Raw genomic sequence first — 24,549 nt, 5'->3', positions numbered from 1 at the left:
CAGAATGGAGGACTGGAGAAGCTGATCTGCTGAGAAGCATCCCCTGCCAAACCAGGCAGAAATTAACCTGCCCAATTTACTCTTACCGTGCTGGTGCTGTTTTTATTGTAATTATCTCTATGTTTTTAACAGATAATATATAGAGAGTTTTAATTCTATCAATGTTTATTTTTAATGATTTCCCCTGCTGTATTTCTAGCTCTTCTTAACTTTATCCGAAACAACCTTTAGTCCATAACAGGGAAAAAGGCAGGGTATGAATAAATATAGTAATATTTTATTTCGTAATAGTAAATACCATTCGCTCAGACGTCTTCTGCCAGAGATGCTGAGGAGGCTAAACCCTGAGAGTCATGGTCAAACTGTCTAGAACTGTCTACTCCCTAAGTCCAAGGCCAAAATTAATAATAGCCAGGAGTCTGCTTGCTGCAGCTTTAAACAGGCAGGCTTAAACTACAGTTCTGGGAACTGTCTGGTATTTGATCGTAATAAAGATGGATTCGTTGATTGCAGTTCCCAGGACTGGGACCTGGGAGAGAAGTGCAGAGTTCGGATCCCACCCCTTCAGCCATGAAGGCTCTCACCGGGTGTGACCTTGGAGTCAGTCTCGGCCGACCTCACAGGGTTGTTGTTGGGGGGGTATTGTATTGAGGAGTGGGGGAGAGAACCGCGTACACCCCCTTGGAGGAAAAGGAATGCCCCATCAACGCCATAAATAAATAGAAATAGGCTCCGCTCATCCGCTCCCCCTCCCACCCGAAACGACGAAGCCTCTGTTCCGTTCCCGGAGCCCCGCCTCCTGCGGAGCGCGGTGACGTCAGCGCGCACGCCCCGGCCCTCCTCCCCCTCCCGCCCTTGCTGCCCAGGCGAGGAGACCCCGCAGCGAGCTGCCAACGCCCGGCGGAGGAGAGCGAGAGCGCCCTGCGTGAGGTAAGCCGCTGGTGCCGCCGAGGCGAAGGCGGACGGGCCCGGGTGTGTACGGAGAGGGGTCGCGGGTGGAGGGGGGGGGACGTTTTCTTCTTGGCGGTGGGGCGGAGGTGGCGCGATGGGGGGAAGACGCCGCCGCTGTCGCCCTGGGGTTTTTTTTTATCCTTTTCCGCTTGATTGACGGGGGGGAGGGGAAACGGTTTCCCGAGCGAGGTGGGGGAGGGGCGACCGGAAGCTCCGTGAGGAGGAGGAAGAAGAAAGGAAGAAAGAGGGGGAGGGGGTTACTGGCGGAGGATGGGGGGCGTCCGTTAGGCTCTTTATCCGCGCGCCCCGTTTATGAGGAGACAGTTCCTCTTCTCCCCACCAGCACCATCCTGAGGGCGGACACCGGGCCGCCTTTCCGCCGGCTTCCCTTATCTACCGGCTGGCCTCCCCGCTCGGTCTTTTCCCCCCTTTCTTCCTGTCTCGGTTCCCCCCTCCCCCACATTCCTCCGTGTATATCCCCGCCGCAATCTCCCCCCCCCCCAAGCTGGGCGTGGACGGAGCCCTCGCCAATGCAGAGGAAGGGGAAGAGGGAGAATAGGGAGGGGGCCTCCCGGGGACAGGTCTCTCCCCCCCCCCCATCCAGGCCTATATGGTGCAGGCCTTTTCAGTTTGCTTCAGATCCGCTTGAAAGAAAGAGATGTCTCCCCCCAAATGCACGTTTGGGTTAAAACGTGCATTTCTAATATATAAAAACATTTTGCCGTATATATGTTTGAGTGGCGGGCGGTGCTCCTGTTGGATCAGGCCCCCGACCCAGCACCTGGAGACCATTCGTGGCCGGATCTAAGGGGGGCTGCCACAGGAGCCCCTGCTGCCTCAAATATATATGTGTGTGTGTGTGTAGTGAAAAGAAATCGGTCCCAAAATGCATGTTTGGGTGAAAAGTGTGTCCTGGGCCTGAAAAAGGCAGAAGAGACTTGGTCTCTGGCCTACCAGAATACAGGGCAGGGTGGGAGGATCTTTCTTGAGGTGGTGGGGATGTCCCTTTGCCTCCCCGCTGGGAGCAGCACCCTCCCCCATGACAGGCCCTCTTAATGCAGGAAACTGGCAAGAAAGAGGCAGGAGGAGGGGGAGAGAAAAGGGGGATTCCATTGAATATGACCCTGCCCTCCCAAGCTTGTGAGGGGCTTGCGGAGCAGATGGGAGGACAGGTTCCTTACCCCTGGGAGGGACTTGGGAGGAGAGGACAGACCCCTGCTTACAGTGGGCTTCCAGTGGAGCAGAGAGGCTGGAGGAGGAAAGGGGATCTCTGTTGGCATGCCCCTGCCTCTCTCCCTTGCCCTCAGGGGGGTTACAGAGAGTGAGAGAATTGGTCTCTGCCCCAGAAGGGATTACAGATAGGATGGTAGGCCCCTGTCTCTTGACAGGTCTGTAATGTGGGACACTGGCAAGAGAGAGATGTCAGTGAAGGGGGTCCCTGTGGAAGAGGTCTCTTCTTCTGAGGGGCTTGCAAAGGGTGACAGGGCAGGTCCCTGTATTGCAGTACAGAAGGAGATACGTTGAAGAGGGAAATGGAGTTTTGTAGACAGGTTGTTGTCACTGAATATAGGAAACGGAAAGGAGGGAGACAACATGGAGAGGAAAATGGAGGATGGAGGGAAAACATTCTCTATAGTTATATTGTATTCAGGCTTAGCTAAAATAGGGGATGATAATAATGCTGATCTCCTAATTAGGATTGCAGCCAGTTTACGTGTGAAGTGCTGTGAGTTCTAAATGCTATGGATTGCATGCAGTTTTGAGTACAGTAGTTGCATTGAAATCCATGGGACAAGTTAGCCATGATTTGCCTCAAGTCCTGTCGATTTCATTGTGAGCTACATGCAGCAAACGTAGTCTGAACCCAAAACTGGTGTAATATATTTCCCTTCTCTGCAGTATGAAAACCATAATCACTCCCTACCCACCCCACCCCCACTCCAAAGCTGGTGAATCAGTAGAGAGGTTTAGCTACTATTCAGGAAGTATTTCTCTCCTCTTCCTTGTCCTCTGATGCCAGAAACTCCATAGGTGGGCTTAGATAAGGCATGGGGAACCTTTGGCCCTCCAGATGTCACTGATCTACAACTCATCAGCCATAGCAAGTATGGGCAATGACCAGGGTTGATGGGTCTTAGATGAAGCTGCTCCAACCTAAGACTTTCCTCATCTGTGATATTTGGAAGAGGATGCTAATACTTCTGGCCTATTTCATAAGACTGTTGTCAGGGTTGATGTAAGATAATGTATATTGAGTACCTTGAACATTTTTATTGGTATTCTCTGTCCTGCCACCTGCCGTATTTGAATTAAAATGCCAGTAATTCAGTGGCTAGGAGACTGGAATTTGCTAGGTGACACATAGACAAGCCAACCTTTCTGTCTTAGCCTCGCAGTCAGATATACAGTACATCGCTATCCATGTATATAGATGTTTATGAAAGATCAAGGAGACAGATTGCTGATCTTTAGTGGTACTATATCACTGCCTTGTGTTAAGAAGATCCTCTAATTTGAGACCAGTGTTTCTCAACCTGTGGGTCCCCAGATGTTGTTGGACTACAACTCCCATCATTCCTAGCCAGCATGATCAGTGGTCAGGGATGATGGGAGTTGTAGTCCAAGAATATCTGGGGACCCACAAGTTGAGACCTGCTGCTTTAGACAGAAAGGGATCCCATGCATCTGGGTGAATAAGTGGGAGAGGACGGACTCCCACTGCCAGTCTCTTTCATTTTCATGTTGGCCACGAAGAAGGGGAAGCCTTGTTTGTGGCCAGCCTGGAAACTAAGCAGGCATTTTTAATTTTATAGCCTGCTATAAGGGCCACTAGCTTACATTTTTATGTTGGCTGAGGAGAATCACAGCCCACTAGCCCACTTAGTAGGCAAGTTTAAGTAAGGCTAGAAACCTTAGTGACTTATTTATGAGGCTGTTGTTTCATGACAATAATAAGAGCAGAATTGAGGTTCTTAATGCTCCCCTTGAATCTATAACTTCACTGTGCCTGGGTGTTCACATTTTTTAAACGAATCTTAAAATTTACCACACAGAACAGAATATATTACAGTACTTTCACAGAATAAATTGCACGTTGCAAACAATTGGCATATGGAGCTGCCTTGTACTGAGTCAGTCCACTGTTCTACGTACAGCTGGTGTTGCAGAATGGCAGAGAGCTATCATTTGAGAAAACCCTGATTCACATTTCAGCTCTGCACAAGTGGGCCTTAGGAAGGGTACTCTCTCCCAGCATCAGTCCTCTTTCGCCTGCCCCCAAATCTGCAACATGGGGATAATATAGCTGCCTTAGAGCAGCTGTGGTCAACTTCTGACCTATATGTTGTTGGACTTCAACACTCTTCATCCCTGACAATGTGCCATGTTAGCTGGACTGATGGGAGTTGTAGTCCAGCAACCTCTGGAAGGCTTCAATTTGCACACCATTGCTTTAGAGAATGGTTGTAAGGATTATTTGAAGCACTTTGAATACACTATAAATTCTCAGATTTTATTATTATCTGTCCAGATTGGGGTCCCTGGAGTGTAAGAAGGAATTGGCCATCAAAGATGGTGTTAAGTGGAATGAGATTTTGTTGTGATTTTTTCGCTTGCAAGTTTATTAAAGGGGAAAACAAAAAGACAGTTTACTTTCACAATACAATAAACATCCATCTTAATTTACACACACAGTTTGATACATGTTTTCTCAGTAGGTACCAAAATGAAGTTGGTGTTTATAGAAAGTGCACTCAAATGTAGCAAGGTTTTGAGATCTTCAGACTGTTGCCTAGTAGTCACCTACACATCTGTGTATGTGGCTGCCAGAAATAATTGAGCCTTCTGCACAACTAATTTGAGGCCTTCTAAATGCAGATTTGTTTTGTTGGTTTCATTGCAAAGTGAGGTGGTAATTCCTCCCCACTAGCTAATACTTGATGGCTAGAACATTGGCTTATAAGAACATAAGAAGCTGCCTTATACCGAGTCAGACCATTGGTCCAGCTAGCTTTGTACTGCCAGCACTTAACTGGCAGTGAGTGGTCTGCCAGGGTTTCTTGCAGGGATCTTTCCCAGCCCTGGAGATGGCGGGAATTGAACCTTGGACCTACTATATGGAAGGCAGATGTTCTGCCACTGAGCTACAGCCCTTATTATCAGTCTTACTGCTGTGTGTTAAAGTACAGTGAGTTATTGGGTGTCTGCGTATTGAGACCACCAGAATCATGCTTTCTGTTAACAAATATTGTACTGGAAGAATGTTCACAGAAATCTTGTGATGGAAACTCCTTAGGTTGTTTGAGCCTGTATGCGTGCAATGAGATGTATGCAATACGAGGATAAGTTATTTATTTCAAGCATGGACACTAAAAGGGCAGCCATAAAAGCCATTTTACTTTGTAATTAAATTCTCTGCATATGGCTGCAAACTTGTCTTTTCTCATAGTGTGCTTGTGCATGTGCTAATAATTAGATATTGATACATGTTGACTAGCATCCAGCATAGACTAAATCATGCAATAGTACTTTTTGGTGTAGAAAGCTCCCTACAAAGCTTCCTTTATGATAAGAAAGAAGCAAATGGTAACGTGGTACTTTCTGTAGTGGCTCTCTGTTTGTAGTCTTCTTTGGCTAGGAATTGATGCACTTAATCTGACCTTGAAGCTATGTACTGCCTGTTAGCTATAAATCAAATCCCCTAATGTATGTGTCCAGAGAAGTTAACCCAGATATTTATTGTGCATTTATGCAGACAGATGATAGATGGTGTTAGAAAAAATGTCAGCCATGTTCACCCAGAATAATTCTCATTGATTACTGTAGGGCATTTGGAGGACTTTACTGTGGGTTAGTAGCCACCTAGGGAGTATGTGGGCAAATCTCCGTTTACATAGAGAGTAGCGCCTCTTTACAATACAATTGGTTTTAGAGGACAATGTTTCTAGAAAGATGGGACAAATTATATACTGCTTTAACTATTGTAACACTTTAGTCTAGTTGAATTGTTTCTGCAAAAATCGTTGTTTACTTGTTTGCTTAGCAAAGCAATCAGCAAGCTGTTCTTTTATTTATTTTTAGTGCTTGTTAATCTAACAGTTTCCTTTTCCTATTGCTTTTTATCTCCATTGCATAAACTTGAGGTTTCTATCTGAGGATGGTGTGTTTGTGTGTGTGTGTGTGTGTGTGTGTGTGTGTGTCATTGACATGAATCTTTCGAAATTGTGTTTGCAAGAGTTCTACTTCATATTACTTTTCCCATGCAATTGTTTTCAGGTTTCCCAACCTTTCTGGGTCCTGGGAGCATTTGGAAATCTAAGAAACTGTGGTAGGCACCACAGGATACAATTTTCAGAGAAGAAAACTGGCAGTGCGCAGACTCTGCCTTCAGCAGGCAGAGCATGTACATCCCCACAAACCAATAAAACACAGACAAAAGAAAAAGACTCTTACTATGCATACGAAGGGCAGGCAACCCCCCCCCCCATTACAACCCCAAAGCTTAAAAATAAACCCTCATTATTATTTTAAAAACCATAAAATAGAGATAGGCAGAGGGCCTTGGCAAGCATCAGTGATGTGCCTGAGAACACTGTGGTGCCCATGGGTGTTACATTCATCAATCATTTTTTAAGGAAAGGTTAAAAGTCATGTCCATTATGCATATGTGAATTTTTAATTCATGTCTTATCAAAGCAATGCATTCAGTTGTATTTAGCATGTTGTTGAGGTCTTTTATTTTAATGGAACCTGGATCCAAGGGCTCATTGAGACATTCCTAAATTAACCTGTTATGTTGGACTGGTAGTATCATACCTACTTTAAAGATCTTGACTATACTTTATATTCGTCATTTTAAATCAGGGTTTCTTACACTTGTGAGTCATGACCCATGTGAATACTAACATGTTCCTGTGTGGGTCACACAATGAATAGCTATTTTCATTTTGGGGGCTTCCCTCCCCTTTTTTTGCTAGACTGATTGCTATCTGTTTATTATTTATTTGTTGCATTTATATCTCACCTTCTCTGAAGGAGCTCAAGGTGGTGTCCATTGTTCTGCCCCTCTTCACAACAAATCTGTTGAGGTAGGTTGGCTGAGAGGCAGTGACTGACTCAAGGTCACCTAGTGAGCTTCATAACTGAGCGGGGGTTTGAACCCTGCTCCTCCCAGGTTTTTGTTTTGACACTCTAAACCAGGCATCCCCAACCTTCGGCCCTCCAGATGTTCCCATCATCTGTGATCACTGTCCTGTTAGCTAGGGATCATGGGAGTTGTAGGCCAAAACATCTGGAGGGCCGCAGGTTGGGGATGCCTTCTCTAAACACTACACCAAACTGACTCTCTTACTATTATGTGATTCCTTTAAGACATAGGCTTGCTTTCCCCTGCCTCTGTCATGCTTAAAGTCGACTCAAATATATTTAAAGATGAAAAATGAAAAATGTAAAAAAAATTGTCTTAGCTTAGAAATGTTCATGAAGAACTTCTTTAAACCAAGCTATAACAATGCTCTCTCTTTTCTGTCAGTGTGTTTCAGAAGAAATTAGCATAGTGAGTTTAGGAAGAGTGCAGCGGGTTATTATTTGTGTGGAATTCAGGTAGCTTCTTAGATTTCAGGGCACCAGTAATTCTTTTCATCAATAATCCAGGGGTCTGTTAACTCTATTGCTAGGAGCTTCTGTGAAGCAAAGCATCTGCTCAGTGCTCTTCATCTCCTTGTTTCTAGTGTGTTTTCTTCTATTTGGAATATGTATTCTGAACAGGTTGATGATGTGTGTGGGAACATGTTTTTCATTTCACCTCAAAATTAGGAAAGCAAATACCAGGGTGAATACTAAAAAAAAGGCAGGATTGTATTTTTTGTTTTCTTTAAAAGGTATCATCTAGTGCTTTCAGGTTTAAACCAACAGTTGAAACTAATATATACCTAGTGTTGATCTCTAGAAACTCACTCTATACTTTCTAAAATATTTTTCTCATACTTTTACATGTAATGAGATTAGAGAAAAATCTACCTTTGGGCATCAAAGCATTATAAGTATGGCACAGTGTTTGTCATCTATGTATTGTGGGCTTGATACTGGTATCTAACACTCGCCCCACTCAGAAAAGAATTTATTACTGGTGTTCAGATTCCATCTCTGGTTCACAAAAATAATCCACTGAGCCTACCTATATGATCTCATATTCTTGTTTTAAGCCCTTTAACTATCTAAATTTTGCAGGTATGACCACTTTCAGTTAATGTTTGTGGTTGTGCTAGTCCTTGTTCTGGAAAGGTAGTTATCAGAGTCAACAAATTTTGGCTTACTTAGCCAGCTAAAATGTATTATCGTGTCCCTGCCCCACCCCTTTCAGGAAGGGGCAGGGTCTTCTAACATTATGTTGAGTGTTGTTCGCCACAGCTGAGGAGAGGAATGGAGCCATGTCCCCATTCCATTAAACTTCAGAAAGCAGCAAGACGTCTTGTGTCTCAGGCTCAGCACAGGATCAGGAACAGCCCTTACCATTTCCCAATGCTGCTGAAGTCAGACCTTCATGTTTTTCCAAGCATCGAAGAATACTGGAGAGTCTTGCTTGACCATGGGCTCTCTCCAGAGCAAAATACATATTTTCAGGTCAGGGCAGTTGTGGATATGGACTGTGTTAGTAAAGCTTCTTATTTACTCTTACAGGTTAGTATAAAGGTTGTACTTGTGTTTGACCACTTATGGCAGATTGTTAGTCTACACTTTGCTTTACAAAATGGAAACTTCATTTAAACTAGTCATAGCTGCATAATTGTTTGAACCAGGCTACCCTGAAAATGATCAGTGGATTTTCCTTTTAGTTTACTCTTCCGATCTGAAGGGTAGTATATGTAAGATTAGAAGAGCTACCTATCTTCCTTTGGTGGCTGGTATGGTGAAGTCTAAGAATGGGTAACATTCCTGTTGGTTGACTTTTGTAGGAACACTTTGTGAACTAGGTAAAATGTGACACTTGTGAGAGAAGGAAAGCTCTACTGAGATTACATCTCACAGTAAGGTGTGGCTTGTGTTCAAAGTGGGTGGGCGTGCATCAGAAGGCCCTGTTAAGTAGTTGTGCTGCCATAGCTGAGCATCAGCATAAGGACTTTACTGAGTGAGGTATGCTTTGATGAGAGGGTGTTAACAAGTGTTAGCAAAGCTTTCTAAACAATGCTTCTTAACTGCTAAAGGCAAGCTAGATGTATGCCCTCCCACCTTATCCAATATTCCTCAGTACTTTTCCAGTCCTACTTCCATGTTGGTGTGTCTCTGCAAAAGAGATAGTAAAGCACACAGAGGAAAGGAACAAGGCAAAGTACAGTGACTCAAAGGAGAACACACCCAACAGTAGGAGGGAGCTGTGACCTCATCGATCAGTGTGTATCTATGCTGTTAGAAGTAAGAACAATGTACTTATCTAGATGAAGGAAACACAGTAGTACCTTGGTTTATGAACTTAATTCGTTCCGGAAGTCTGTTCTTAAACCAAAGCGTTCTTAAACCAAGGTGTGTTTTCCCATAGCAGCGGGGGACTCAGTTTACAAATGGAACACACTCAACAGGAGGTGAAACATGTTCTTATTCCAAGGCAAAGTTCACAAACCATAACACCTACTTCTGGGTTTGCAGCATTCTTAATCCCAAATTGTTCATAAACTAAGCTGTTCTTAAACCAAGGTACTTTTGTAGCTAGCTTAGCATTTCAAACAGTGAAAATCTGGACAGGAAAGTCTTCAAGCTATTTTTAAGGAAAATTGCAAAAAACAACACTGCCAACAAGTCTTGCCATACGTCTGGATTTCCCCAGACACTTATTTTTTTGCGATTTCTACCTGGACTTCTTCCGACTGCAGTATTCTGGGAAATTCTGGACGCATGGCTACCCTAAGGTAGCTGTACTAAATGGGGTTTTTTAAAGGAAGTGGGCAGCATGCATATGTATGCATATGTAACTTTCTGAAATGTTTCATCTTCAGAAAAGCGCATTAACCTCTCACCACAGTAATAGCAAAAAAAGCTGCATCTGATTTGTATTTCCTTTAATAACTGGAAACTGATTTAGAGCACCAAAGGGCGGAATTAGATGCCATGTCAAGCCATATTTTGAAGGGTTCGTTTTAATGTTATTGATCTCAAACAGGCCAAAAGGTGTGGTGCGAAAGATAGTAATTTTCCTATGTAGTAGAAATTGTTTCTGAAATTAAAATATCAATTGTTTAGTGTGTGTGTTTGGTTGGCTAGGATGTCATTGTTACTTCTGGGTGTCTACTTGCAAAACAGGAAGGAAAGGGCTTGTGATTAGAAGGCAGATTCCAGCTGTGGTACCAGATATGTAGGCTGGAGGTCCCCAGCTTGGCAAGAGCAAGACATTTAAAGCTTGTTATTAACTTTGAAATTCAGATTAGATAGAAATTGAAGTGGGTTGAGATGTATGTATATATCACATTTCTTCATAGACAAAATCATATAAAATGCACATAGATCATACATAAATACTTGCTTCTTTCTTGTTCCTAACCTTACAGTATTTGAAAGTAGGGGAGCATTAATGGTGAATACCTTTTAAATAACGTGTCAGTAACTTTTTAGCAATGTTTTCTCCATCATGTAGGCCCTTTGAGCTTCCATGAAGGTTTATTGGGTTTCCAAGTGATGAGGAAATAAAACTAGAGCCCAACTTGAAATTATTCTTTAATCAATTGTGGTTCCTTATCAGATGTTGAGAAGGGAAATAGATTCCTCCTGAAAGTCTCTTGCCTCTGAATTTTTTGTTTCAACTTTTTAGCTGCTTCAACTGTCATAGACCTGTTTGACTAAAGTTATTGGGGTGCTAATACAGAAGCTGTAATAGTGATCAAAAATATTTCCCATTGTACAAAATTATAAAAATATGCAATTGCTTTCTTTTGTTCTTTCTAGATTAATCTTGGACCTGATAAAGTAGCAGACTTCAGCTATGCAGACGATTAAGTGTGTAGTTGTGGGTGATGGTGCTGTTGGTAAAACATGTCTTCTAATTTCTTACACAACAAATAAATTCCCCTCTGAATATGTACCAACGGTGAGTAAAGAGTAACATTTCCATATTTTCCTTTTCTGTGCAACGTGGGGAATAGGGAAACTTAACCTTGTCAGTTAAATTACATACTGGTACATGTATATCATTAGTTGATTCCTGTATTTTATGTGTTTTTGCTTTTAGCGATATTGTGTATACATGATGTGGCTGTGGCATTGTATTTTTGTATGTTTTACCATGTTTCTGAATCCATATTCTGTTTGAGGGATCAGTATTTCTCCTATCATGTAGATATGGTAATTTGCAGCCTCCTTTGTTGGGGCCATTGGTTCTCAGTTCATATAAGTAATTATATAAGTCTCTAGTTTACTCTGTCAACTATCTATTTGATCACTACACAGGTGTAAAATTTCTGGCTTTTTTAAAATAAAATTTGAAATGTATGTAGTACTTAAATCAGACTTTAAAGACCATAAAAAGTATATAGCACATGAATTGTACTGTTTGGTAACAGGTGCATTTATGACTCTTTAAATGACAGAAGGCTTAGTTTTATTCAAACTGTAATTACAGATGTATCCAGCATTTGAGATGGAGTAGCAAGCTGATGGGGGTGGGGGGGACTGAAAATCTGCAACACCAGAGGAGGCAGTGGCATAAGCATACTCATAAACTATAATCCCGCTTTCAGAGAGATTCCAGTTTATTTGCAACAGAAAAAGCAGAACTAGAGACTGACTCTAACTTAAAAGGTCATAGTATTGATGATGATGATAATAATAATAATAATTTATTATTTGTACCCCGCCCATCTGGCTGGGTTTCCCCAGCCACTCTGGGCAGCTTCCAACAAAGATTAAAGTACATTAAAATGTCACACAGGGCTGCCTTCAGATGTCTTCTAAATGTCAGGTAGTTGTTTATCTCTTTGAGATCTGATGGGAGGGCGTTCTACAGGGCGGGTGCCACTACCGAGAAGGCCCTCTGCCTGGTTCCCTGTAACTTTGCTTCTTGTAGTGAGGGAACTGCCAGAAGGCCCTCGGCGCTGGACCTCAGTGTTTGGGCAGAACGATGGGGGTGGAGACGCTTCTTCAGGTATACTGGGCCGAGGCCGTTTAGGGCTTTAAAGGTCAGCACCAACACTTTGAATTGTGCTTGGAAACGTACTGGGAGCCAATGTAGGTCTTTCAGGACTGGTGTTACATGGTCTCGGCGGCTGTTCCCAGTCACCAGTCTAGCTGCCACATTCTGGATTAGTTGTAGTTTGCGGATTACCTTCAAAGGTAGCCCCACAAAGAGCGCATTGCAGTAGTCTAAGCGGGAGATAACTAGAGCATGCACCACTCTGGCGAGACAGTCCATGGGCAGGTAGGGTCTCAGCCTGCGTACCAGATGGAGCTGGTAGACAGCTGCCCTGCATACAGAACTGAACTGTGCCTCCATGGACATCTGTGAGTCCAGAATGGCTCCCAGGCTGCGCACCTGGTCCTTCAGGGGCACAGTTACCCCATTCAGGACCTGGGAGTCCTCCACACATAATTAAATATGGATGTTGAGTTTTGCTTTTTTAGTTTCAGAAAAAAATGATCAGCTTGAATGTTGAGTTAAATTACTAAGTAGAACAGTGTTATAAATTTCTAATCACAGCACAAAGTAAGTGTAGTAGTAATTGTGGTCAAAATTAACCACATGAAAGCCACATGCCACTTTAAAAAATGTTTACCTATAAATCAGGCATGGCCAAACTTGGGCCTCCAGATGATTTGGGACTACAGTTCCCATCATCCCTGACCACTGGTCCTGTTAACTAGGCATGATGGGAGTTGTAGTCCCAAATCATCTGGAAGGCCAAGTTTGGCCATGACTGCTATAAATACTAGCGTCACAAGCTTTTATTTATTCAGTAACAATGTCTGGAAGACACTGAAATTCAATTCTGAATTCTTATTTTACTTCAATAAATTTCAGAAACTGAAGGTTTCAACTGATTGAAACAAGCCTTTCTACTCTTTCTTAATCTCGGTATTCGTAAATATAGACAATGTTTTCACTTGATGGAGAATCAGGGAATTTGAGAGATCTCCATGTTTACAGTATGCTAAAAGTGGAATTACTTATCACTTACCTTAAAGAATAATTACATGATGATTGGAAAGCATTTTGATAGTGTAAAGATAAAATAATATTTTAAAACCTTGCCTTAAACCTTAAGGCTTAAAAGTATTTCCTTCATTCTGAAAAAGACGTTAGTTCAGAAGAGGGGTTTTTTTTTTCGTGTTTTCCCCTATGTCTCTAATTTTTCCATTGGAAAACTTAAAGACTTTGGCAGATTATTTTTTCCCCAGTTGTCTTCCATACCTTCACATCTCTAACCCCTACACCTTAGCAGTTAATGGATCTTCTGTGCTGTACAGTAAATCCTTGTATTGTGTTATTTTGTTCTCACTTACCATATCAAATCTTAAGGATGTGAGCAGCTATGCTTTGAGCTGTCTTCTTTTGGCATTCCTTTGATCTTCCCTTCAGGCTATCACACCTTGGTCCTCATAATAGCATGATAAAGCAAACCAGGGCTTTCTGGTGTAAGACAAGTTCCTCTAGTTTTGATAAGAGCATAGACTCCTTATAAGTTACTGTGGACTGTTGCCTAACTAAAGGCTTATCTTTAGATCAATATAGTATCCCTTTAGGGCATTCCCCCCTCTGCCACTGAATTGGTTTTCATTTAGCAAGCATGTATCTTTATAGCTAAATAAAACATAAAAGTGGGTTGCTACAAAGTCATAATCTGAAGATTCTCACTTATCTCATTTGATAAAGGAAATTCTGTTGCAAGTTGGGGTCTGCAGAATAGACTGCCCAGACACCCCATTTCATACCGAATATCATAGAAATTACAATTCTTTATTTCAATTAGCATCTGAGAGAGGCTGCTGCTATACTGCTTCAGCAGTGAGACCAAGAAACAATGGCATGATACAAAGCATTATTGTATGGTTTGCTAAGCATGGGAAGCTTGCAGTTAAGATGTTCTGTTGGAAAGGATTGTGTTCTGTGGATGTTTGCTTGCACATGCGTGTAGTGTAGTAGGTAAAATGTTCAGCTTTGACTATTCCGCTACACCATAATCAGAGCCCTGAATCCATTTTTCACTAGTTGACCAATGTGCTACCTGCATTAAGATATAATTGTTAACATAAACTGTTGTCTATAACTTGAACCTTTTTAAGATTTCAGTCTTAATAAAACTAGCAAATCTGCTTGTTCAGCTTTAAAAGAGAGAAAGAAAAAGAAACAATTGTGCTATTTATTTTAACTACTTGTTACAATCAGTTTTTTCATTTGATTTTCAGTAGACAAAAGTGGGCTATAGTTTTACTGTGTTGCTTACTTTATGCTTTGTACTTCATAACAGAGGCAACTGCAAATTTTGAAGAATATAATAAGGTTTTTGTAAGTTTCTTTTTATTGGCAGGTGTGCCAACTTCAATGACGTTGTGTCTAGTGGTGATAATTGAACTCAGCCATCTGATAGGTCATGAACACAAAGCCACACTTCTCTTTTGACTCTTGGTTTACCTGCCTGCGTATGGCTCATGTTTGGAAGGTGATGTTTTCACTCTGCCTCTTCTCTCTTATTCCCCAGGTGTTTGATAACTATGCTGTAACAGTGATGATCGGTGGAGAGCCATATACCTTAGGCCTCTTTGATACAGCAGGTAAGCTCTCTTTTGAAATTAAACCCATGGAGATAGCAGGTGACTTGATTTCCTAGATGCTTACCTAAATTTTCAAGACTGGCTTTCGATTTTTGAAAAAACTTTCAACCATCAAGTATACACAGAATTGCAGGATATGACTGTATTATGTGGTCAAAGCAGTGTTTTCCAGTTGGCCCCCAGGTGGTGAAGCTCAATCTCTTGTTATCCTGCATCCGTAACCTCTTAGGCAGCCTTTGAGCTCAGACCATTTTGTGAGGGAGTGAAAGGGATTTAAAATATAGTGGAGAGACTCTTGCTCTTCTTGTAAAAGTGGCTGTTTCAGCTAGAATTGTGAACTAATCTGGCAGGCACTTCTCTTGGGGGACTAGAGAAGGAACAGAATGAAGATGAACAGGACAGTAAAGGGAAAGAAGTAAAGAGGAAGAAGCCATTGTAACAGGAAGAGTAGAAGGGAGGATGTAGTATACTTTGTGAGAATGGGGGAAGATTTATTGTATTAGTTCATCTGAGGTGTATGAAATAGCATAGTTCACACTTTGTGGCTATGTTATGCAGTATGTTGTCTTAAGGATTGTGTGTGCACACTTCTGTTTCCAATCCAGGAATGCTACTTTGGCAGCACTCTATCCTTTCTTGCCTTTAGGCAGGGTGGACATTGCCATTCATACAGCTTTCATGATGTTTCACAGTATTTCTTGGTTGTGAAATTAAGCACAGAGGGTGACTAAGGCTTCCAGTTCTTGCCTGGCTGGGATGGGCACTTATGCATAGATGGTGTAGTGCATGTGAGTAAGCACTGTGGCAGATCAGCAGGGAGGAAGGATGGTTCCAGTGGAGTTGCTGCTTGCCAAATTCTGGTCAGTGGAGAGCAGTGTCTACTTCTCACAGGGTGATTTGGCAATTTGCAATGTGCATGGCAGTAGTAGGCTGCTTTTTCTCTGGATGAAGTGGAGAATTGCTGCTGCTTATCTGCCTGACATCAGATTAAGTCAGACTCATGGCACCTGTGGTATTGGTATCAAAGAATTCTTCCTACATGGAACTGAAAATCTCAGGCTGAATTTCTTAGGGTATTTATACCACCATTCTATAAAATAATCAAGGTGCCTGCTTGATCTGGTTTCCGGTTGATAAATTGATATACTAGATGAAAATTGTCAGTTTTCTGTTGTCTGCCCATAATCTTGAGAGCATAGATAGGTGCAAGGAAGATAAGTTGTTTGGGGTGTAAGAAGTTATTAATCTATGGTAGTATTCTCCCCGCCCCCCCCCCCCCCCGTATGCCTGCATAGTTATCTGGAAAAAATGGCACATTTATAAGGCCTTCCCCCTCAATATAGGCTTCTGATGTCATTTTTTAATTTTAATAGGACAGGAAGATTATGACAGATTACGGCCCCTCAGCTATCCACAGACAGATGTGTTTCTGGTCTGTTTCTCAGTGGTCTCGCCATCTTCATTTGAAAATGTGAAAGAAAAGGTGAGTATGCTTTGACCCCCAAACTAGTTTTTGTCAGGCTTTGTAAAAAGTGTCCTGTGTTGTTGGATCCTGATATTTGCATTATGACCATCATATTTTATCTTCTCTTCAGTGGGTACCTGAAATCACTCACCATTGTCCAAAGACTCCCTTTTTGCTTGTTGGGACCCAAATTGATCTCAGAGATGACCCTTCAACAATTGAGAAACTTGCCAAGAATAAGCAGAAGCCTATCACTCCTGAGACTGCTGAAAAGCTGGCACGGGACTTGAAGGCTGTCAAATATGTGGAATGCTCTGCACTCACACAGGTAAGGCTTCTCATTTGTGGTGTTCTGGACTATTTCTTTCATAGTAGAGTGGAACAGCTAAACATGCTCTTTGGCGAAGTGAGTTTTTTATGGTTCATTCTAGCTGCATGAGAAGAATTTAAATGTTTTTCACCTGAAGATACTAGAACTAGCTTCAAAAATTTATCAAGTATTTTGCACTTACTTTCTTGAGCATTTTTTACTGCAAACAAATTATTTTCCTTACACGTGTTTATCATTGAGCATATAATAGAACAAACACAAATTTTGTCAGGATGGTTAATTGTTACGAAAAACGGCTAAATTATAGTCAGATAAAGCTGTGTATCTCATCACCATGGGTTCTGATATTCTGTAAGGGTTCTAGGTGATAGTGTGAGTGATTCTAATGCAAGAACACTAATTAAAACAAGTGGACCGGTATGATTGACAATTCAAAACCAGTCCTATCTAACACATACAGAATTGAATGAGTTTTTCACCTACCTTTGATGCACAGGGAACACCTATTAATAAAAATAAACTGATATGTGAGATAGCATACTTTACAGCTAAATTTAATGCATGTATGTTGGTGAAACATTAGTGGTGTTACGGAACTGCAATAGTAATTATACCTAATCAGTTGATTTTATGCATGAGAATCATGATGAACTTGCAAAATAGTAAATGGCTTAAGGTTTTGAGTTACTTTTTCCTGCATATTACTGGCACTGCAGCAAAACTACGACACCTTTTCAGAAATTAGGCTTTTTCAGGGAATTGTGACTTCCCACAAATCCCTTTCCCAAATCCCAACCAACACATGGAACTGTAATATCATCAAGCGTAGGGCTGGAAATATTTCTGCTTATAATTCTGTGAATAGCATTAGGGCTTTACCTAAGTTCTCATTATCACTTGGTGGTATATGCAAGTGGTGAAACACACTGTAGTTTTGAGCTGTGACCACCAGGCGCTCTCACCCATTGCTGCAGCAGGCCCTTCTTTCTGAGATTTCATAGATTCTAACTAGAAATTCCAGCCAAAATCTTCCCCATAATTCTTCCAAGTTAAGGCACCCTTTGCCAACCTGGTGTCACCAGTTGTTTTGGACTACAACTCCCATTTGGTTGGTGGGAGTTGTAGTCCAGACATCTGGAGGGCTGCATATTGGTGATAGCTAAAGTAGGGAATCTCATTACTGTATGCTGTAGCCTGTAGTTGTCTCAAATGATAATATCGCTTTTGGCCTTTTAAATGTTCCTAAACCCACTGGCCTAAAGGGACGCGGGTGGTGCTGTGGGTAAAACCTCAGTGCCTAGGACTTGCCGATCGCATGGTCGGTGCTTCAAATCCCCGTGGCGGGGTGAGCTCCCGTCTTTCGGTCCCAGCTCCTGCCCACCTAGCAGTTCGAAAGCACCCCTAAAGTGCAAGCAGATAAATAGGTACCGCTTTATAGCGGGAAGGTAAACGGCGTTTCTGTGTGCTGCGCTGGTGCTGGCTCGCCAGAGCAGCTTCGTCACACTGGCCACGTGACCCGGAAGTGTCTCCGGACAGCGCTGGCTCCCGGCCTCTTAAGTGAGATGAGCGTACAACCCTAGAGTCAGACACGACTGGCCCGTACGGGCAGGGGTACCTTTACCTTTACCTTTAAACCCATTTTAGGCAAGAATTTATAGAAAACATAGTGAATTAAAAAAACAACCTGTTTTTGTGAAATGGCTTTTCAAAGGCTAGCCTGTCACAAATCTAAAACAAAGTTAACAAGCATGTTAAGCTTGAGATTGTATTTAGAGCAGTTGCTTTCACACTCATAATCCAGGATCAGCTAAATTGCTTTTCTGTATAAAGAACAAAGCAAGGGGGAAACTGCTGCTTTATGGTGTAATAGATTATACCATTACACTACTTTATTATTATTACTCTGATACTTGTGTAATGGAGTTGGCAAATGATTACAGCAGGCACTGGGATGCAGTCCCTGTTTGCAGGAAATCCCTTCTGTGGCTCTCCAGAGGATATTCAGCTGAGCTTACTACATGCTTGGATGATCATGTAGGCCTATTCCATGACGTCAAATCACTTAATCGCTTACATCATTTTTCTCCACAAAACCTCTGTTCAGTGCAAGATTGTTTATCTAAAGCAGACAGATAAATGAAAAATGATCTGTTTGGGGGTGGGGTGTTTGTGCTGGTAAGATGTATATTTGCAGGACCTATTTCTTTCACTCTCTGGGCTATTGGTTGCGTATAGCGCAGTAGATTTAGGCGAGTCCAGTGTCTTCAGTTTCAGTTGCAAATACTTATCTGTCAATTTGTGACAGTGGCAAATCTGTTACAGAGTTGCTGTTCCTTTTCTTAGAAATCCTGTTGCTGCAGATCATTGGTTTGTGCATTGATGTGTCTGTTGTAGACAGAAACGTTTGTTCACTTGGTGTTCAGAACAAACAGTTGTCTAGAGCTCCCATTTCTGATTTCTTTTACCTGTCTTAGTGACCTCAGGGGCCATAATTGCTGTTGTTGACACAGTAACTGGAGCATACCATTTTATGAGCTGGTGTGTGTTCATGCCGAAACCAGTGTTCGTGAGCTGCAATAATCCTTGCTTCCCTGGACTTTATGGCAACCCCAGAGAGGTGGTGTGGAGTTGTCTTAACTCTTAACATGGTCAAGACAGTACTGATTTTTCCCATTCATTGAGAATTGCTGAAAGATTTGTTGATAGCCAGTCCTCCCAACTGCTTGTGAACATCACTTGAGCCTACATTTACATGCATTAGGTTCTTCTACAGTTGGCAGAGTATGCTGTTAAACCATGAAAGTAGGTGGTGAGTATTTTGCTACTCATGAGTAGCAATATGAAATTGGAGAGCAGCAAATGAATTCCCGGGACATGCCACCCTATGAGGGTTCTAACCTCACCCATCCTTTGCTGTAATATCAGTAAGTTTTGAAATAACTGGAGGTTACATTTGGCCAAAAGTATTGCCTGTGGTGCTCTCCCTTCGTAAAGATCTGTGTAGGTAGGTGTTGCTGCTGAAATGAACTTGACAGCAGCAGATGGCCACCCAGAGCAAGTGCCATCAGGATGTGAAATGGGAGGGACTGCAGCTGAGCAGGGCGTACCCTTAGATAAGCAACTACCTTGTGATTTTCTTGGCAGTGGTGGTGGCAGTGCCAGGAATGAGCCTTCCTGAGTAGATTTTGTTTCATTTTGAGAGGGACATGCAACTTTGAGGTGTTCACTAACACAACTACTTTTCAGCTCTTCCTTTTAACTTACAAAGCTTCTTTTGGAAAGAGATACGTTACAATATTTCACTCATAGGGTAAGAAAACATCTACAAGTATCCAGGTAGCATTCTTGCTAAGCCTCTGCTGTGCTTGTCTTGTTTCCTCTTTCCCTCAAAGATCTACTTTGTTACAAAGTAAATCTGCTTTGCTGACCACCTTTATCCTGAATGCTCTTTGTATCTGCTTGTGTGAGTGTGTGTGTGTTTGTTTCTCTCTCTAATCCTCTAACCTGGCTACTATTTTTTTCTCCTTCCCTCTGTCTTATAGAGAGGTCTGAAGAATGTGTTTGATGAGGCTATCCTAGCTGCCCTCGAGCCTCCGGAAACTCAACCCAAACGGAAATGCTGTATATTCTAAAACAGTTTCCTCTTTTTTTTCCTTTCTTGTTGCTGCTTCCTCTGTCCTGCTGCTGTAGAAAGTTGGTTGAAAAACAAATAAAACCATCCTGATTGAAAGAAGCTGTGTCTTTACTTAACGTCTTAGAGCAAACTTTGTATTAGCTTTTGGATTGGAAACTGCTTATACAATTCGTTATGGCTATGGAACATGAACTGGACTCGCTTAAACCTTTTGCTTCTTGGGTTGCTGGATCTTTAATAGCTTTATAAGTTAGGTTGCTAAGGGACTGAAGGTCTATTTCAAAAGTTAAACTTGAGAGGAATAAGTGAAAACCTGGTTAAGAGTTTTTATATCCAAATGAGAAGTGATGTGCAATTCATTTTCTCTCTTGTGGCTCTGTTAACTGTATTTGCATGATGATTGTACCTGACATAGTGACCTGCAAGTGATGCTGAAATGGTGAAGGATTTTCTGGTTTTCCTCTGTGCAGTGGGGCTTGCTGTTGCTTTGGCTGTTTGTGCTGTAGTGGAGTATTTGTTGGTCCTCTAAGTGGGAGGGGAAGGAAGTTTGGTGTACCTGCTACTGCTTGACAGACGTCTTAACTTCTGTTTTCAGTGACACAGTATCACTTATTTTTACTCATTCTCAAAACTTGCAACTGTAAAATGTAAAGCTTCTTTAAAACAAAGTCATACCATTTGGCTTCTGTTGTCTGAAGGAAGGAAAAGACATACAATTGTAGTTCTTTACATTTCAAAATTAAAATTAGTTGTTTGTATAAATGCCTGATGAAGCATTATTCCTGTCTGCATTCATTTGCTTCAGTTTAACATTTATACACTATAGTACCTACCTGTTCATTTTTCCATTATTGAAGTCTACTACCATTCCTTGCTTCCAAGTCTACTTCTGCTGCTTCAGTAACACATGGTACGTCACACGGCTTGGCTGATTTGTGCCAAAGGATTCTCCATTCTTGCTTGCTTGCTAATCTAACCTGGGTGTCACTTGCCCCCTTTCCTTGGATCATTACTTCTTTTTCAACACAGTGGATAATGCATTGTCATTAGCATGTGAGTTGTAATATTACTTACACACACATACACACACACACACACACAGAGAGAGAGAGAGAGAGAGAGAGAGAGAGAGAGAGAGAGAGTGTCCATGGGAATTGCTTTAGTACATATACTTCATTTCTTGAAATATTGAGACTTGCTGAAAATGTCCTCAGGCTGTTTTATGGGCTTAAATGTTGGGTGCTAGGTATTATTATTATTATTGTTAACATTTTAAAAAACTGATAAACAAGGTTCAAACACTCGGAAAGGAATATTGCTTCACTGCAGGATCTTCATCTCTACTCGATCTTTAACTTTGTCTTTGTGGGCTTTTTAAAACACGGTTTGCTTTTAATAACCCAGAAAATGAGACAGCCCCTTTCTCTTTGCCCCTTTTCAGAAAGGCCTAAAGAATGTATTTGACGAGGCGATATTGGCTGCCCTGGAGCCTCCGGAGCCGAAGAAGAGCCGCAGATGTGTGCTGCTATGAACATCCCTTCACGGCCCCCTTCTGCAAAGCTGGTGTTGATGTCATACTAAAAGCAATGTTGAAATCAAACTAAAGATTCAGATTTTCCCATTTGTTTTTGCAATAATGACAAATGTCGTGCACCCTCTTCCCATTCGCTCCCTGTGTGAGATGCAAATGTTAGTGCTCTTCCTCCAGTGCCCTTCAGTTAGTTGAATTTTTTTAAAATAATAATAATAATATTGTATTTCAGCAAACACTGATCAGTACTAGGGTTTTTTGTTTGTTTACTGTTTAATTTCTTTGTTTTTAAAATTCAGGCATGCTTGTGGTGATTTTTCTCTGTAACAGACTAACTTTTAGGCTCTGGCCTCCAAGCCTTTCCCCATCATGCTAGGCTGGCACTGCTTGGATTCTTTGATCTTCTGTGGCCAGCTTGCAGTCTAGGGGGAGCAGGTTTCAGTCCTTGGAACGTATTCTGGAAATGAGAATGTCCCAAAACTGGTGCTCCATTGAAGAGGGGTGTAGTTCATCCTGCACCTCCTCTGAAGTTGCCTTCGATCTGTTTCCCTTTCTTTTCTCCAAGCAGGTCAGAAATTCCCATCTTGCCCTTTAAAACATGAAATGTGTAAACAAATCTTTTGTTTATGTATTACGCCAAAAGCTTTGTTTTTTTGGGTGTGTAACGCACACACACATCTACACAAACCCCACCTAACTTTGCCAATTACTAATTCTTTTGTAGTTAGTTTTCAAAACTTGACATTATTAGGCATTAATTGAAAGGGGAGAACTGCATCTTTTTAAAGTTAGTGCAGTCCATTGGATTTGCTAAACAACCAGACTCTCTCTTGGCAAGCAGAGGCTTCTGATCAGCCACATGAGTGAGATTCTGAAACCCACTCACATGGCCTTTGCCTGCTGTAATGGAGGTTGAAGCTAACCAGCTGACTATGCCGCAAAACGGTTTAGCATTCTCTTTGAAGAGGGGGAAGGAGATACGCCTCCATCAGGAGAAAATATGGATGGGAAAGATGTTCAATACGGCACCTTGGGGACCAGTAGAGGAATTACCTTAAAAGTGCATTGTGTGTCAGCAGCTCTTGCCTCCCCAGGTTGTTGCTTAGTATAACACACCATGTGAGGGTCTTTGACTCCAGTGTTAATAGGGATCTTACTAGAACTATACTCTGGCTTAATATTTCTCAGTCTTCCCAAATTCTAATTCTTATAGTCTCGTTAGTGTTGAACTGATGCTTTTTTCCATGTCTAAGTTCTTTGTATATGCATTTTTCAGATGTATTAAACATAAAGTATCTTCACAAGCCCGACTGAGAATACTTTTATTTATGATTTATGTCTAAAGAGTTGAATCCAGCTAAATATTACTCACTATAGACCCATTAGAATTAATGAATCTTAGCTCATCATGTCTATTAACTTCAATGGGTCTACTCTGAGTAGGACTGAGATTGGAGACAACTTATAGTCTGTGTGTCTTTTTAAAGAAATAAGCACACTTTCCCTCCCTGAACCTCTTCTTTAGCTATGAGTTCAGGACATGCCCCCCTTTATATATATAATTTTTTTCAGGACTCACTTTTCAGCAACTAGTTTAAAACTTCCCTCCATGCTCTGCTGACTGGAGGCTTCTTGGCCAGTTTTGAGATTTATTTTGCCTTGTAGGGAGGATTTTGGAGATTTTGTTTTTACTTTGTGCATTCCAGAACCCTGTAGCTTAGAAGAAAATGTCCATTGATTACTTTGTGCTTGTGGTTTGGATTTAGTATCCAAATGTGGTGCCTTTCCTCAAAAGAGAAGTTTATTCTCTTGTTGTAAAATAACGGCAAACAAATAAACTTTTTGGGATGTCCATGAATAACCTCTTGCACTGTGAGCTTCTAGCTATTAAAGCACTTCTCAAAGCCTAGTTGAAGTAAAACATCTTCAAGAAATTCCTAGAGTAGTAGCACCCTGAGAATGGGTCACAAATGAAATGTGAGTGTTGGCTTCTAGCGCCTACTATGTATTTTGTGGGTAGATTTTTTTTAGTGATCAGTTATTATGATGTACTTGGCTTACAGTAGTGTTCTTTATATTTTGGACAAGTCTTGGCATCTGTTCATTCAACCTGTGAGTTGATCATCCTCTGATACAGCAATTTCAATTCTGGATTTTTCATCTAAGTGTGCTCTGGTAGGGGCCCTTGCTAGAGCTGATGCTTTAGTCCAGGGGTGTATAACATTTGGCCTTCCAGATGTTACTGGACCGGACTACATCTCCCACCCTCCCTGTCCATTAGTCCTGTTGGTAAGGGCTGATGGGAGTTGGCGTCCACCATCGTTTGAAGGGCCCATAGGCTAGTCATCTGTGTCGTGTTTGGCCTTACTATAGTAGTTCAGTTTAAAGTATGTAACGTTTAGCACTGCAAGATCCATACTTCATTTAGAGGCTGTTTTGCAAACAGGAATTGTTATTCAATAAGCAGAATGGAAAAGAGGGGCTGCTAAATGTTGCTTTTTTTGATCGGTGGATTTCCTGCCCTCGCTCCTGATTTTTGAGCTTTCATTGGGCATTGTCCGCATGGTTTTTAAAAGTGATTTGAGACTTCATGGTTAAAAGGGAGCTGGAAAGGGCCACCTGCCATATTCCCTATTATACAGTTCTGGATGACAAAGTGATTACTCTTTTTTTTGTGGGGGGTAAGCCTCTCCAACAACTATAGCTAGTGTGTACATAATTGAACCATATACTCTGCAGGTCTGAATGAATTGCCAAATGGAAGGGTGTACCTACCTGGGCTTTCTTGAGTTTCTTGCCTTCAGTCCAGGCTGAAGAAAAACAAGAGTTTTTCCTCAACCACCAATCAGCAAGGTGAAAAAAGAGCTAGTGTTCTCTTTTGTGTGTAT

At 41.8% G+C, this 24,549-nt stretch overlaps 1 protein-coding gene across 3 annotated transcripts; it reads left to right on the top strand.

Annotated features, from left to right (window-relative positions):
• The first annotated feature begins 804 nt into the window (after positions 1–804).
• Positions 805–22,965, top strand: CDC42 (cell division cycle 42). Of its 3 annotated transcripts, none has more exons than XM_053400600.1 (6): positions 805–930; positions 10,882–11,023; positions 14,628–14,700; positions 16,074–16,183; positions 16,296–16,493; positions 21,572–22,965. In XM_053400600.1, the coding sequence occupies exons 2-6, from the start codon at positions 10,919–10,921 to the stop codon at positions 21,659–21,661; spliced, it is 576 nt and encodes a 191-aa protein (XP_053256575.1). In that variant the 5' UTR covers positions 805–930; positions 10,882–10,918; the 3' UTR covers positions 21,662–22,965. The 3 variants fall into 3 exon arrangements, with proteins under 3 accessions (XP_053256575.1, XP_053256576.1, XP_053256577.1); XM_053400601.1 differs by lacking the exon at positions 21,572–22,965 and adding an exon at positions 20,039–20,892; XM_053400602.1 differs by having other exon boundaries at positions 890–972.
• The last annotated feature ends 1,584 nt before the right edge of the window (positions 22,966–24,549 follow it).

Source organism: Podarcis raffonei, chromosome 8, assembly GCF_027172205.1.
Source record: "Podarcis raffonei isolate rPodRaf1 chromosome 8, rPodRaf1.pri, whole genome shotgun sequence".
Lineage (NCBI taxonomy): Eukaryota > Metazoa > Chordata > Lepidosauria > Squamata > Lacertidae > Podarcis > Podarcis raffonei.
Note: the sequence above shows the minus strand (reverse complement) of the source record. Positions and strands in the feature narration are given on the sequence as shown.

Bases quoted from the DNA above. Each gene is read 5' to 3' on its own strand.
- CDC42 (XM_053400600.1), top strand. From the start codon at position 10,919: ATGCAGACGATTAAGTGTGTAGTTGTGGGTGATGGTGCTGTTGGTAAA. The intron at 16,184-16,295 runs GTGAGTATGCTT...TCTTCTCTTCAG, and splicing joins TTGAAAATGTGAAAGAAAAG to TGGGTACCTGAAATCACTCA. The intron at 16,494-21,571 runs GTAAGGCTTCTC...GCCCCTTTTCAG, and splicing joins AATGCTCTGCACTCACACAG to AAAGGCCTAAAGAATGTATT.